We start from the raw sequence: 12882 nt of genomic DNA, 5'->3' as shown, positions 1-12882 counted from the left end.
ACAGACTTCCGATGCACTTGCTGCTTTCAGAAGGCACTTAAGTCTATTAACAGAGCCTGCAACTGAGCCTTAAACTTAAACTTAGCCTAGGCATTAGCAGACGCTTTGGGACTTACAGTGCATTCATGAATTTTTTTTTATTTGTTACACCAGTATGCGTGCTCCCTGGGAATTGAACCCACAACCCGTTGCGCCGCAAACGCAGTGCTCTACCACTGAACCACTACGTAATGGAAAATAAATTAATTATTCGAATTATTAGAACAAACAATTTTTAACAGAACAGCTTTGGAGTTTTTTTTCTTTTTTTGAGCGGTTTAGTCAGTACTAGTTAAAAAAAACACCAGTAGCCTCGAACTCCAGGCCGATTTTTACAAAGTGAATTTTATATCAAATGTCAAAAACAGCATGTGTCTCAACTGTCAAAAAGACTACAGACAAATTCTACCACTAACTTACTTTAGATATACCGGTACGAAAGCGTCATGTGTGAACGAGGACCTTGTGAATTTGAGTGGACGCTAAAAAGAGAGAGTGTGTGTGTGTGTGTGTGTGTGTGTGTGTGTGTGTGTGTGTGTGTGTGTGTGTGTGAGTGAGTGGGAGAGAGAGGGAGAGAGAGAGATGGAAAACTCAGCTTGAGCTCTTCTTTCACTCTCCTCGAGGAAGCGCGCGGAGCTCTATGTACCGAAGACACCGGTCATACAAGCGACCTCGTTTAACTTCCTAATATCGGGAGTTAATAAGCTCTGAATCTTTGATTTCTCCTTCGATGACCCCTAGGATGCGTGTCTTGACTCCTGGGCTCGTGAGGGGACTGCAGCAGTAGTCTGGTCATGGCGTTTCCTCAAGGATACTTGTATCATTCGTCTCTGTCTCTGTACTCGTGTCCTCCGTACGGCTCCAGCGCGATCACGGGACCGCGCACGGATGATCTGGGACGGTCCTCCAGCGGATCTGCGTTCGCCCCGTACGCGTCCCCAGCCTTCAACTCACTCCGGTACAGTCCCGAACCCACAGCCCCCTTCACTTCCTATGGGGTGAGTTTTTAAAGCCCACGGTTCGTCTATAGGCCTACTTGAGGTTTATTATGGTTACCTATATTATGACATCATGATTGTCAGCATGCCAGTGGCCACAGCTGGAACTTTTTATTATTATAGCTAAGTATTTCACTTAGTTTTTTCTGTATTGCACAACAAAATCAAGTGTTTCCTTGACGCCTAAGCGAATAGTTTTAAGAGCTATCAGTTGCAAAAATATATGAAACATTTGTCAAAATAAATCAAACCAATTTTCATGTGTTACGCACTTTGACTATGTTTAGCGCTGACATAAATAATCGAGAAACAATCATTCAAAATATAGTTAACGAATAGCGTTCTGTAATCGCGGAATTTACATTTTATTCTTCAGAATAGTCATATTCATTCAATTTCACTTACGCTTAGGCTACTTATATTTGAGTGTGTATATAGTGAGCTTTTATGTGAACTTACACCAGATCAGTGTAAATCGAATATTTTAAGGGTGATTAAAGTTCATTATTATTGCAGTTAATAACGAAATATTCCAGAAAAACCTTGGCATATAATTTTTTTTAAACAATAGTAGGCAGTGGAAACGGCAAACGGATTCTCATGGAAAACAGATAGTCACTGTGTTTTCCCCCTTAAATTGTAATCTTTATTAATTCATTGCCCAGGGCTCCCCATATGACCCTTCTGCAGGCATGACCGGCTCTGTAGGCTATCACCCGTACGCCGGTCCCCTGGGCCCGTACCCGTTCGGAGACCCCGCTTACCGGAAGAACGCCACACGAGACGCCACCGCCACCCTGAAGGCCTGGCTCGGCGAACACCGGAAAAACCCTTACCCCACCAAAGGAGAGAAAATCATGCTGGCCATCATCACCAAGATGAGCCTCACCCAGGTGTCCACCTGGTTCGCCAACGCGCGCAGAAGACTGAAAAAAGATAATAAAATGACGTGGACGTCACGGAACCGGAGCGAGGATGAAGATGAGGAGGACAGCATTGATTTAGAGAAAACCGACGAGGACGAAGAGCCGCTCAAAACAGCCGAAACAGCACAGACGACCAAAGATTCAGGTGCTTATTTTTTTCCATTATGTTAAGTATTCGAGTGAATATATTGTTAATATGCATAAAAAATTTTATACATGTCGGGATGCATAATTTGTGGTTTAACCATCAAGTAAAAAAATGCAATAATTTTTATTACACTATGCATACAAGTAATTTTTTTCAACAATAATAATGCTTAAAAAATAAATTAAAAATAAGTTTCCACAGGCCTTAGATCCGTTTCTTCTTATATATCTATAGTCTCTATATATATATATATATATATATATATATATATATATATATATATATATATATATATATATATATAGAGGCCTATATATTAACGAATAATTAAATAATAACCTTGACAAACAGTCTTGAGGGTCTCTCTGTATAATATAATTTACTGTTTAAATATTTTTCTTGTCGCATGATAACAAACTACAGTAGTCTATGTTACGTTGCTTTTGGTTTGGTGGACAAACGTTTAATAAAAAATACATCGACAATATTTTAGAACAAAATGGGGACAATAATTTGCAGCGCTTTGGTTAGACTTTCTTCTCCTGACAGGTTTCACAAACAAGTTTCCACAAACCTTTAACCTCTCACGTTTATTGTAGCTATTTATAGATTTTTTTGGATGGATTTGCACAAGTCATTATTCCTTAGTATTTAAAGCCTAAATAGAACAAATATCGTTGACCTATATATAGGCTATATATATATATATATATATATATATATATATATATATATATATATATATATATATATATATTTTACAAATAGAATATTGTAGGTCTCTACATATTTTAGATGCTCTTTGTTCCTAACAGACCGTTCTAGTCTAATCATCCTGTTATCATTTGATCGCAGTTTTGGATGACTGCACGAAAGATCAGGATGACGCGACGGATGGTGTCATCCTCGACTGTGAGCAAGAGAACCGGACAGTGTCTGTGTCTCCCCAAAACGAGCTGAGCGAAGCCAGGAGGCCCCTCAGTGAAGACTGCCAACCCACATCTGTCACTCACTCCGCAAACCCGACCCCCAAACCCAAACTCTGGTCTCTGGCCGAGATCGCTACGTCGGATAAGAGGAGTGACGAAGCGTCACAGACATCAGGGGCGTTATCGCCCGTCGGGTCACCAGCACAGTGCCCCTTTCCCTCCAGACACTTCTACTACACATCTCCTTTCTGCGCGGGCTTCACGAACCATGGCGCGCTCGGACACCTGCAGGGTTCGAGCCCGGCGCATCTGAGCGGGATTAATCAGACTGTGTTTCACAGAGCGACAGACAGCACACTGACTCTGCACGAGAGGGCCAACGTTTAGTGCTTTTAGTGATGATTTCTTTATTAAAACGCATTTTATGTCTGAACTTTACAGGAAGCACAAAACTTTTATAGCTATTTAAAAAAAGGAAATGGTATGGAGAAATTCTTTTTTTTTTTTTTTTTTTACATATCTATCATTTATTGTGAGATATCTGTGCAAGAGGCCAAAGTACTAATAAAAAAAATAATTAAATTGTAATACCTATCAGCTGGTAAAATTATAATTGCAAATTTGTCAGTGCTTATTCTAGAATCAGTGATTTTGCTTGTGGCTAGTAAATTATTCATATGTTCTCTTTAAACTTAAAACTCATAAATCGCACATTTTATTAGGAAATGTTTAAATAATTATGTGAGAGTTGCTTTTATATGCTTGCAGAAGAGAATCTATATTAAGCATCAGGTCCAGTATCATGAAATTCTCTCCCTGGTCTGAAGACATTAGTCTGGAAAATTTAGTATCTGCGCCCGAGACATTCGGATATTCTTTATATATATTTTGACCCATTATGGATTATTCTGTCATCTGTTCTTTGCAGAATAGTGTGCAGTGCCTTCCTGATTTGCTCACAACTGTGCTAAACCTACATGGACTCAAAGAAAACACTCAATACACTTGCCTCCTGGGAATAATACGGTGGATAAATTGTAAATTTAAATAGCACAAGTCAACATTTATTGCAGGGGGATTATGGGACAGTACTCTTAAGTGGAGGAGATATTACATTTATGCTCCATAAAGCATCTTCTCATGAAATATGTGTTGCTTTTATCCTGTGATGCGGAAACAGTGATGGGCTAAAAATGTTCAAAGAGCATTTTAAAAGGTATTAAACATGCAAATTCAAAATGTAGTAAACTCTTTGCAAGAAAGACAGGATTCAGGAAAGAGAGGAGTCTGACATCAACAAACATCAGAGAAGCACCTCTGGCCCGTGGCTTACAGCGCTAATACAACGTTTTTGTACACAAAACCACAAAAAGAGGCTGCAAGGACTTGAAAAGCTCTCTAATCCCTCCAGTAAATTCTAAGTTCGGCTATATATTTATACTCAGCGCTACACTATTTCACAATTCACTGAATTCAAAGCTTTGTAACTGAAGAAGCCCTGGCAAAACTGTCCAAACTATCCAATCATCCTGTGACCATCTCACATTCAACACACTCATTTTATATTTTTATTGCTTTGCAAGGGGGGTTTAAAGAACCACTATAAAGATCAGTTTTCATTCTATCTCTTTTCTAAATGTGTAAACACAAAAATATCACTAGTGATTTTGTTGTTTTGCCAGCTGTTAAATATGCTTTACTGCATAAATGTTTAACGCTTTATATAGAGGTGCTATCTCTAACTTGAATAACATTTCATATATATTTCAACAATTAGGCTTTTTATTATTATTATTATTTTATTTCTTGTGGAAAATACACATTCCAGATCTGATACTAGAAATCTGGGCAATGACGACTTTAGATAAAAAATTACATTTAAACTAAAATGATACATTCTTATAACGTTATGGCTCATATAGAGACCAAAAACATGCACTGACGATGTAACAATTACATTTTTGGTGGAAATGTCTTCTAATAATGGGGTCTGAGGGAGTGTTTTTCTGCATAGTGAGAAGGCGCTAACAGGCCGCTGATGAGACAGACAGCACTGGATGTCAAATCAGTTGTTTACAAACTGTTTTCAGTTGATAAAGAGTGTTAGCTTTGTCTGGATGAAATGTATTATTATTATTATTTTATTTATTTTTTTGCATTGGAATTTTGTTTCTTTTTATTTAATCAGGAGCTTTTCCAATCACAGTGCCTCACTGACTTTTATAATGTACATTAGTGGTTCTCAACTGGTGGGTCGTGACCCAAAAATGGGGCGCAGGACTGTTCTGATCTCGAACACCAGCGATAAAAATGCTTACATGGATTTAAATGCATAGTTGTGATATGAAAAAGTCCATTGCTGTACTTTTGAATCAAAATTCATCTGTCATTTGGTAAAAGCTAGTCGAGCCATACACATGGAATTAAACAGTTGACTTGAAAACGTCTTTCTTGAAAAAAAAAAGTCTGTGTTGAGATGTTAATTGTCGAGGGCATGAATCCCTTAATTCAAAACACAAATATTGTTAAAATGTATATTTTAAAATTGAGCTCATGCCATTTCAGAATTTTGTTGGCTTTGTGCAGTTTATAGAAATTGTAATACATTTCAATGGTTGTTTTTAAGGACATTGTTCTTCCATTTTGTACAGAAACAATTTTGGTTCTACACTTTTAAAGATTAAGCTTTCAAAAGTAGGCGTTAACATAGAAGAACCTTTTTTTTTCTTAGTGTGAAAAAAACAACACCATTTGAATAAATCACTGTAAAGAACCTGGAAAGGTTCCATGGATGTTTAAGGTTCTTCTAGGTGCCAATAGGGGTGATTTAGGGGTGGATTATTCTTTAGTTATTATTCATTCTCCTCACAAGCACGCCATCCAGTGTATTATTGTATTACACACTGACAGATCTCCAGGCCTTTGGCAAATAGATTTCATTTAGGGTTCAAAACGGCCAAAGACACTGATGGCTCAATTTACTTAATAATAGATGGGAGGTAGACTCTATAAAATAATATTGACTTAAACACTCCTGCATGCTGAGCAGGCTCAGGCGTGCATTAAGAGAGGAGGTGTTTGAAACAGACAGCTGCGCTACAGCCTCAGGGCTCCTCTTTAATTGAAAGGATCATTAGGAGCCTCGGCGTCCCTTAACAACTACAGTCCTCGCCGCACAAATAATGCATCGCTCGCCACAAAGCCACACACGAAACACAAGACCACTGTCGTCACACGCCACATTCAATAAGAGCACCTGACGCATGGGTAATCGTGTGCTGACGGATGATTGGCTAATTAAGACATGCCACCTCACATTGTCTTTGGATGCAAAGGCTTGTTTGCTTATTTACATGAAAGGCTGTGAATAATTTAGCACACCTGGAGGCAGAAAACAATGCGTACTGTTTATTATAATGGGAAGAAATACTAATTGTGAAGATTTTTTTGTGACGTGAATTAAATTGAGTATTATAATGCCCTGTGTCCAACTGCATCAGGTTAATAAACTGAAATACAGTTAGAATTGTCAATAATAGTATGAAAAGCATAGCATGAAAAAATATAATAATATGAAAGGGAGCTCGGGGCTAGTTGTCACACTTACTCCAGTTAATACTTCTCAGGGAGGGTTTATGTCTGGAAAGGTAAAATCTGTATTGTTGCATACCTTTAAGTATTAAAAAAAAAGTTCCAAGGAAAATGAAGTTCATTTAATAAATGTTTAACCTTATAGTTGTGCATGTTATAACACTTTTTGTAACTAAGTTGTGACAATGGGAATCAGCAAGTAAATGACCTATTATAGGCTTTTTTTTTTTTACAAAATATGTCATTAAAAAAGCAAACAATGAAGGACAATAGAAGGACTAATAGAAAAAAAAAAGAAATCTAATCATTGTTTTGGCATACATAAACTGTAATAAATAAGGTTAAAAATGTAAACCATGCGAACTATACCTTTATAAAATTGTGACAAACTGCCTCAATCTGACGTTCTTGAAAAATACTCATCCTATCATCTTGTACAGTTCAGCCTTTTTGCTGAAATCTCCCTGGCTTTAATATATCCAAGTGTTTTGCGTTCAGTTACCCAACAGCTATTACAAAGATATGATGTTGGAATTATATATAAGATGATGTTTGGAGGATAAAACTGATAGTGTATTCTAATTTATGCACATTTGAACTAGGTGTTTGTAAACCCATTACAGATAAACAAGTGTAATTAGAGTTTTGACCAAATTTCAGTTATAGACATCAACATCCCATTGAGAGACAACTAGCCCCAGTCTTCTCTGCTCACAATCAGTTCATATGTACGTTTCCGTCTGATTGCATTATTCCATGTAGGTGCAGGTATATTCTTTAAACAGCACTGAGCTGAAATCACATTAATATAAAGTGTATGAATAAAATATAATTTTTTTTTTTTATTCGTTTATTCCAGGCAATGGCACAAAAAAAGTACAAGGTAGACAAAATATAGTTAAATCATATAGTGCAAAAAATAAACAAACAGAATATACAGTATTCAAATATGACGATCGAATTCTGCCTGAAAGGGAGTGGGAAGAAGACAATTTATTTAATCCCACCCCAGTTCCCCATTTAGTGATTAATAATTGAGCTTCATTGTTACTTTGCTCACGGATTACTTACAAATGTTATATCATGGTGGCGTTACCACAAGTAACAAGTAATTATTATAACAACAGTTTATACCAACAATGTAATAGGAATAAACAATGCCAACAATGGTAATGGACAATATACCAACGATAGTAATGGACAATATACCAACGATAGTAATGGACAATATACCAACGATGGTAAGAAAACACTGAGCACATGTTAACACTATGAGACACAGTACAACAGCAATTTAACTACAATGTAATAGAAATACACAATGCCAACAATTGTAATGGACAATATACCAACGATAGTAATGGACAATATACCAACGATAGTAATGGACAATATACCAACGATGGTAAGGAAACACTGAGCACATGTTCACACTATGAGACAGAATACAACAGCAATTTAAATTAAAGACCCTCATCTCTGTATTTTAACCAGACCCAATGTTTATATAAAAGTTTAAATTGATGAATAGTTTGGCATTGCTTTTGTTGCAAGTCGAGTGTTTTCCAGAGTTTCACTCCACATACAGACACACAATAATATTTACGAGTGGTTAGGGCTCTCGGTAATGAAAAATGTCCAAAACCTCTCAAGTTATGAGCTCGCACTGGAGTTTTAAAAAAACATTGTAAGTAAGTTAGGCGGTAATAATTTGTTAAATGATTTATATAAGACTAGTGATGTATTATATTTTACAAGATCATCAAATTTTAGCAACTTTGACTGCGTGAACAGATTATGAGTATGTTCTAGAAAACCAACCTTGTGAATGATCCTCACAGCTCTTTTCTGCAATATAATCAGAATATTTATTGTGTTCTGGTAAGTATTTCCCCACACTTCAACACAAAAAGTAAGGTATGTAGTACCAGGGTGCAGTATAAAGTACGGAGTCCATTTTCATCAAGGTATAGTTTTGCTTTATTTATAATTGAGAGGCTTTTGGAGATTTTTGTTTTTATGTAGCTATCTTACATGGGGTTTCCATGACAATTTTCTGTCAATTATTACTCCCAAAAATTTAATCTCACTCACAATTTCAATTTGGATACCATCAATACTTATTCTCTGTTCAGACATTTTGTTGCAATTACCGAACATCATTACCTTAGTTTTATTTATATTCAAGGATAATTTATTTGTGTCCATCCACTTTTTTATTATCTTTAGTTCCCTGTTTACCATATTTACGAGCTCATTATAATCGTCACTACTGTAAAATATATTTGTGTAGTCTGCAAATAGTATGAATTTCATTACTTTGGATGTATTAAACATATCATTTATATACACATTGAACAGTTTTGGCCCAAATACTGACCCATGGGGGACACCACCAACAATGCCAAGGTTATCTAATAAATACTGACCCATTTTTACAAACTGTGACCTCCATGTTAAATAACTTTTTAACCAATCTCCAGACAGCATCCTAATTCCATATCTTTCCATCTTTTTTAATAGAATTGAGTGATTAATAGTGTCAAAGGCTTTTTTAGATCAAAAAGATACCAACTGCATACTTCTTTTGCTCCAGTGCATTAGTGACTTCTTCAATAGCTTCAGTTATTGCCATTGAGGTAGTTCTTTTGGACCTAAAGCCATACTGACCATCATTAATTACATGATGTTTCTCGAGAAACTTTTCAAGTCGAGAATTGAAGAGTTTCTCTACATTTTTTGAGAATTGAGGCAAAAGAGAGATTGGTCTGTAATTAGTAAAAGCGTGTTTGTTATCATTTTTGAAAAGTGGAATTACTTTAGCGATTTTCATTTTACTTGGAAAGCAGCCAGTCTGGAATGACAAGTTACAAATATAAGTTAAGGGTTTTACAATATTCAGTATAACTTTAATCAATGTCATGCTGATATCATGACAGTCAGTGGAGGACTTACTTTTAAATTTCCACACAATATTTGTCACTTCCTGTTCATTTGTAGCTGAGAGGAAGAATGACAAAGAATTCGGTTCAATAGTTGATTTTGCGACTCCACTGTCTGGAATATCAGCGGCCAACTTAGGGCCAACATTTACAAAAAAATTGTTGAACTTATTTACTACATTACTCATATTATAATCTTCACCATTTTCATCAATAAAGTGATCAGGATATGTCAAATTTGAGGATCCTTGTTTGATTAGGCTATTCAAAACATCCCAAGTTCCTTTTATATTGTTTTTATGTTCATATAATTTTCTTTGATAATATAACAGTTTGCTTGATCTTATAATATCAGTTAATTTATTTTTGTACTTAAATCTTTGTTCAGCTTCTTTTGTTTTTACTTTAATAAACAATTTATATAGATTGTTTTTCTTTTTACAGGCATTAATTATTCCTTTCATAATCCAGAGGCTTTTCTTATGTTTTTCCTTTATAAAATATTCTTTCACAGGGCAGTGTTTATTATGCAAGGAAGTGAAGATATCTAAAAAATTACAATAAGCACTGTCCACATTAGGTTCTCTGTAAACTGAAGTCCAATCCTGGAGCGCCAAACTATTGTTTAGGGCACGAATCATGTCCTCAGTAATTTTTCGTTTAGAGATTTTCATCATAGTGTCTTTCGTTTTCTTGAGATTACAGTCATACAAAGTAAAAACAGGTAAGTGGTCAGTGATATCACATATAAATAGGCCACTGATGATTTGATTTCCCATAATGTTAGTAAAAATATTGTCAATGATTGTGGCACTATGTGACGTTATTCTGCTCGGTTTCGTTATAGTTGGGTACAGAGACAAGCTATACATTGTGTCAGTGAAGTCAACAACGTTTTTTTGTTTGGTTGGATTTAACAAATCAATGTTAAAGTCACCACAGATAAATATGTTCTTTTGGTTCACAGTAGGAAACAGTTTACCCATCCACTCATTGAAAGATTCTATGCTTGAACCAGGTGCCCGGTATACACAACTCATGAAGATATTTGTATTTTTATCATTATGAATTTCCATTGTTATGCATTTAAATAAACCATCCACAGCTATGGTCATATCAGTTGAAACATTAAATTTAACAGATTTATGAAGGTACAAAGCAACCCCCCCTCTCATTTTGTTTATTCTATTTGTATATCTTAATTCATAGCCATCAAGACAGAAATCAATACCTTTATCATCGTTAAGCCAGGCTTCAGTAATTGCAATAATGCTAAATGGATGAGAGAAATGTTCCAAGAAATCTTTTATAGCCTCAAAATTTGTGTACATGCTTCGACTATTAAAATGTATTATTGACAGGTTATCTTCTGATTTTACACTGTTTTCATGTTGTTCATGGGTAAAATAATTGCAGTTTTTAACAAACGAAAAAGAGAGAAAATTATTGTCAGGGTCTATCTCAGTATCTGTCTCTGTTGTGGTGTGCTCTTTATACTCACACGTTCCCAGTTCCATTTGTTGATGTTGTAGGATGTTCTGTAACATGTCTTTATCAATACTTGGTGTAGTCTGTGTTCTTGGTATGTTTAGCATTTTGATGATGTGAGTCACAAGCTACTTTGATACCAGGTGCTGCATCAATGTCAATACTTGTCAAGATCTTCTATCCTCTTCACCACTAAGACTTTTGCTTCCTCCGGTGTCTTCCTCCGGGTTGAGTTATCATATTAAAAGTAAATTTATTCTAAGTCAATTTTTGAGATTGTTTGGCAGTGCTGGAAACAATAACATCATGGAGGACTCCATATTCCTGCCAGCACCCTGGGGTAGCACTATATTTATTTTTGATGTGATTAAAACACAATGATGAATATGGTTTGTTTTGTAGTTGAATAATGGGTTGGAAACTGAGACTGCACTGGTGAATGGATTCCTTCATCTGAAATGGAAAGACACAAATATATGATTGTATTTTTATCTATTATGAAAGAGCTTTAGGTGATTTACTGTAAATACTGTGGATATAGTTAACATATATTTGAGGTAACAGGTATTACCAGCAGCGACTTTTCCATTTTAATATCAGCCCAGCTGTTTTTATTATATTATATATTTTTTTTTCTTTTTTGCTTATAGGCAATACATAGATGGATTATTATTGAATGGAGGCAGCTTTCTCCAAACATCTCGATTCAAGAGTCACATAGGGAGACTACTTAGAAAACAAACCAGGCAGGGAACTGCAATGAATTAATAATCAAAAGAAGCTGTCAGAGTGATGTTGCCGAGCTTGTGACAACTTTGCCAGATGAAAACATAGGAATCGCAGAAAGGAGCCCTGTCACCTCTACCCTTATGAACCACGATAGAAAACAAGGATCGGGCTACCTCAAAGACTGGTTATGCCTTTAGTACCCAGTGTCATCAAGTTTGGTTTATATAGCGTATTTGTGAGTAAATATGTTTACATTTTGTATATATATACAATCATTGACCAAACCAGCTCTTCTCCGATGATTTTATACCATGTGGATAAACTACAGCATAAACACGTCAGCAGTGTGGACACAAGTCACCAAATGGACATAAGCGATGCTATAGCATACCAATATGTACATTTTGTGCAAATGAAATATCGAGAGGTGGCTCAATGTCAAAGAACTTTATTATGCCTGGTTTATCACCTTTGAGCATGACATTTGAGCACCCCAAACTCAAGTTAAATTATCCAAATTTCTTACTTAAAATGTATTTTCGATTTTGGGTCAAATGGATGCCTTCGATTTTGTTCACTGTTCCTCTCTACTTTTTAACTGCTCCACATGTAATTCTAAACCATTATGCAGTCATTTTTCTTATCTATTTGTGTGTAGGGTAATATTTCGGCCTGTTGGCTGTTGTTGTGTTAGGCGTCTGTGGTCATGTCTGTGAGTATCTCCTGCTGAGAGAAGCTGGAGGACCAACAGCTGTCAGGATCTGTTCTTTGGCAGCCAGCCCTCCCATAATTCCATTTCGGAGTCATTTTTCACCCCAATAATCCATCTCAACTGCCGCTAATCTGTACCAACTGCATCCTAGTGTTCTGATGTGTCACCTCCAGCAATCCACATACTAAATATTTTCAGTGTTGGCTGGCAACATCACATCACAAACATACCCCCTACGATGCCCCTCCATCCAACTCTCTCCAGGATCTGGCAGTGACAAATGTTATCACAACACTGTTTCTCCAGTAACCCACCAGTCTCTCATACACCAGAGATGTTTCCCTATAGTCACCTGAGCCAATGAGAAGATCCAGTATAAA

General features: G+C 36.2%; 1 protein-coding gene across 1 annotated transcript; it reads left to right on the top strand.

The window, feature by feature from the left end:
• The first annotated feature begins 629 nt into the window (after positions 1 to 629).
• On the top strand, positions 630 to 3491 carry LOC132133202 (Iroquois homeobox protein 5a-like). The gene is made up of 3 exons (XM_059545965.1): positions 630 to 1037; positions 1703 to 2108; positions 2967 to 3491. Exons 1-3 carry the CDS (start codon positions 834 to 836, stop codon positions 3425 to 3427), a joined length of 1071 nt encoding a protein of 356 aa, XP_059401948.1. The 5' UTR covers positions 630 to 833; the 3' UTR covers positions 3428 to 3491.
• The last annotated feature ends 9391 nt before the right edge of the window (positions 3492 to 12882 follow it).

Source organism: Carassius carassius, chromosome 50 (genome assembly GCF_963082965.1).
Source record: "Carassius carassius chromosome 50, fCarCar2.1, whole genome shotgun sequence".
Classification (NCBI taxonomy): domain Eukaryota; kingdom Metazoa; phylum Chordata; class Actinopteri; order Cypriniformes; family Cyprinidae; genus Carassius; species Carassius carassius.
Note: the sequence above shows the minus strand (reverse complement) of the source record. Positions and strands in the feature narration are given on the sequence as shown.

Coding starts and splice junctions, on each gene's coding strand:
- LOC132133202 (XM_059545965.1), top strand. CDS start 834: ATGGCGTTTCCTCAAGGATACTTGTATCATTCGTCTCTGTCTCTGTAC. Junction 1,038..1,702: donor CCCCCTTCACTTCCTATGGG/GTGAGTTTTTAA, acceptor TTCATTGCCCAG/GGCTCCCCATATGACCCTTC. Junction 2,109..2,966: donor ACAGACGACCAAAGATTCAG/GTGCTTATTTTT, acceptor ATTTGATCGCAG/TTTTGGATGACTGCACGAAA.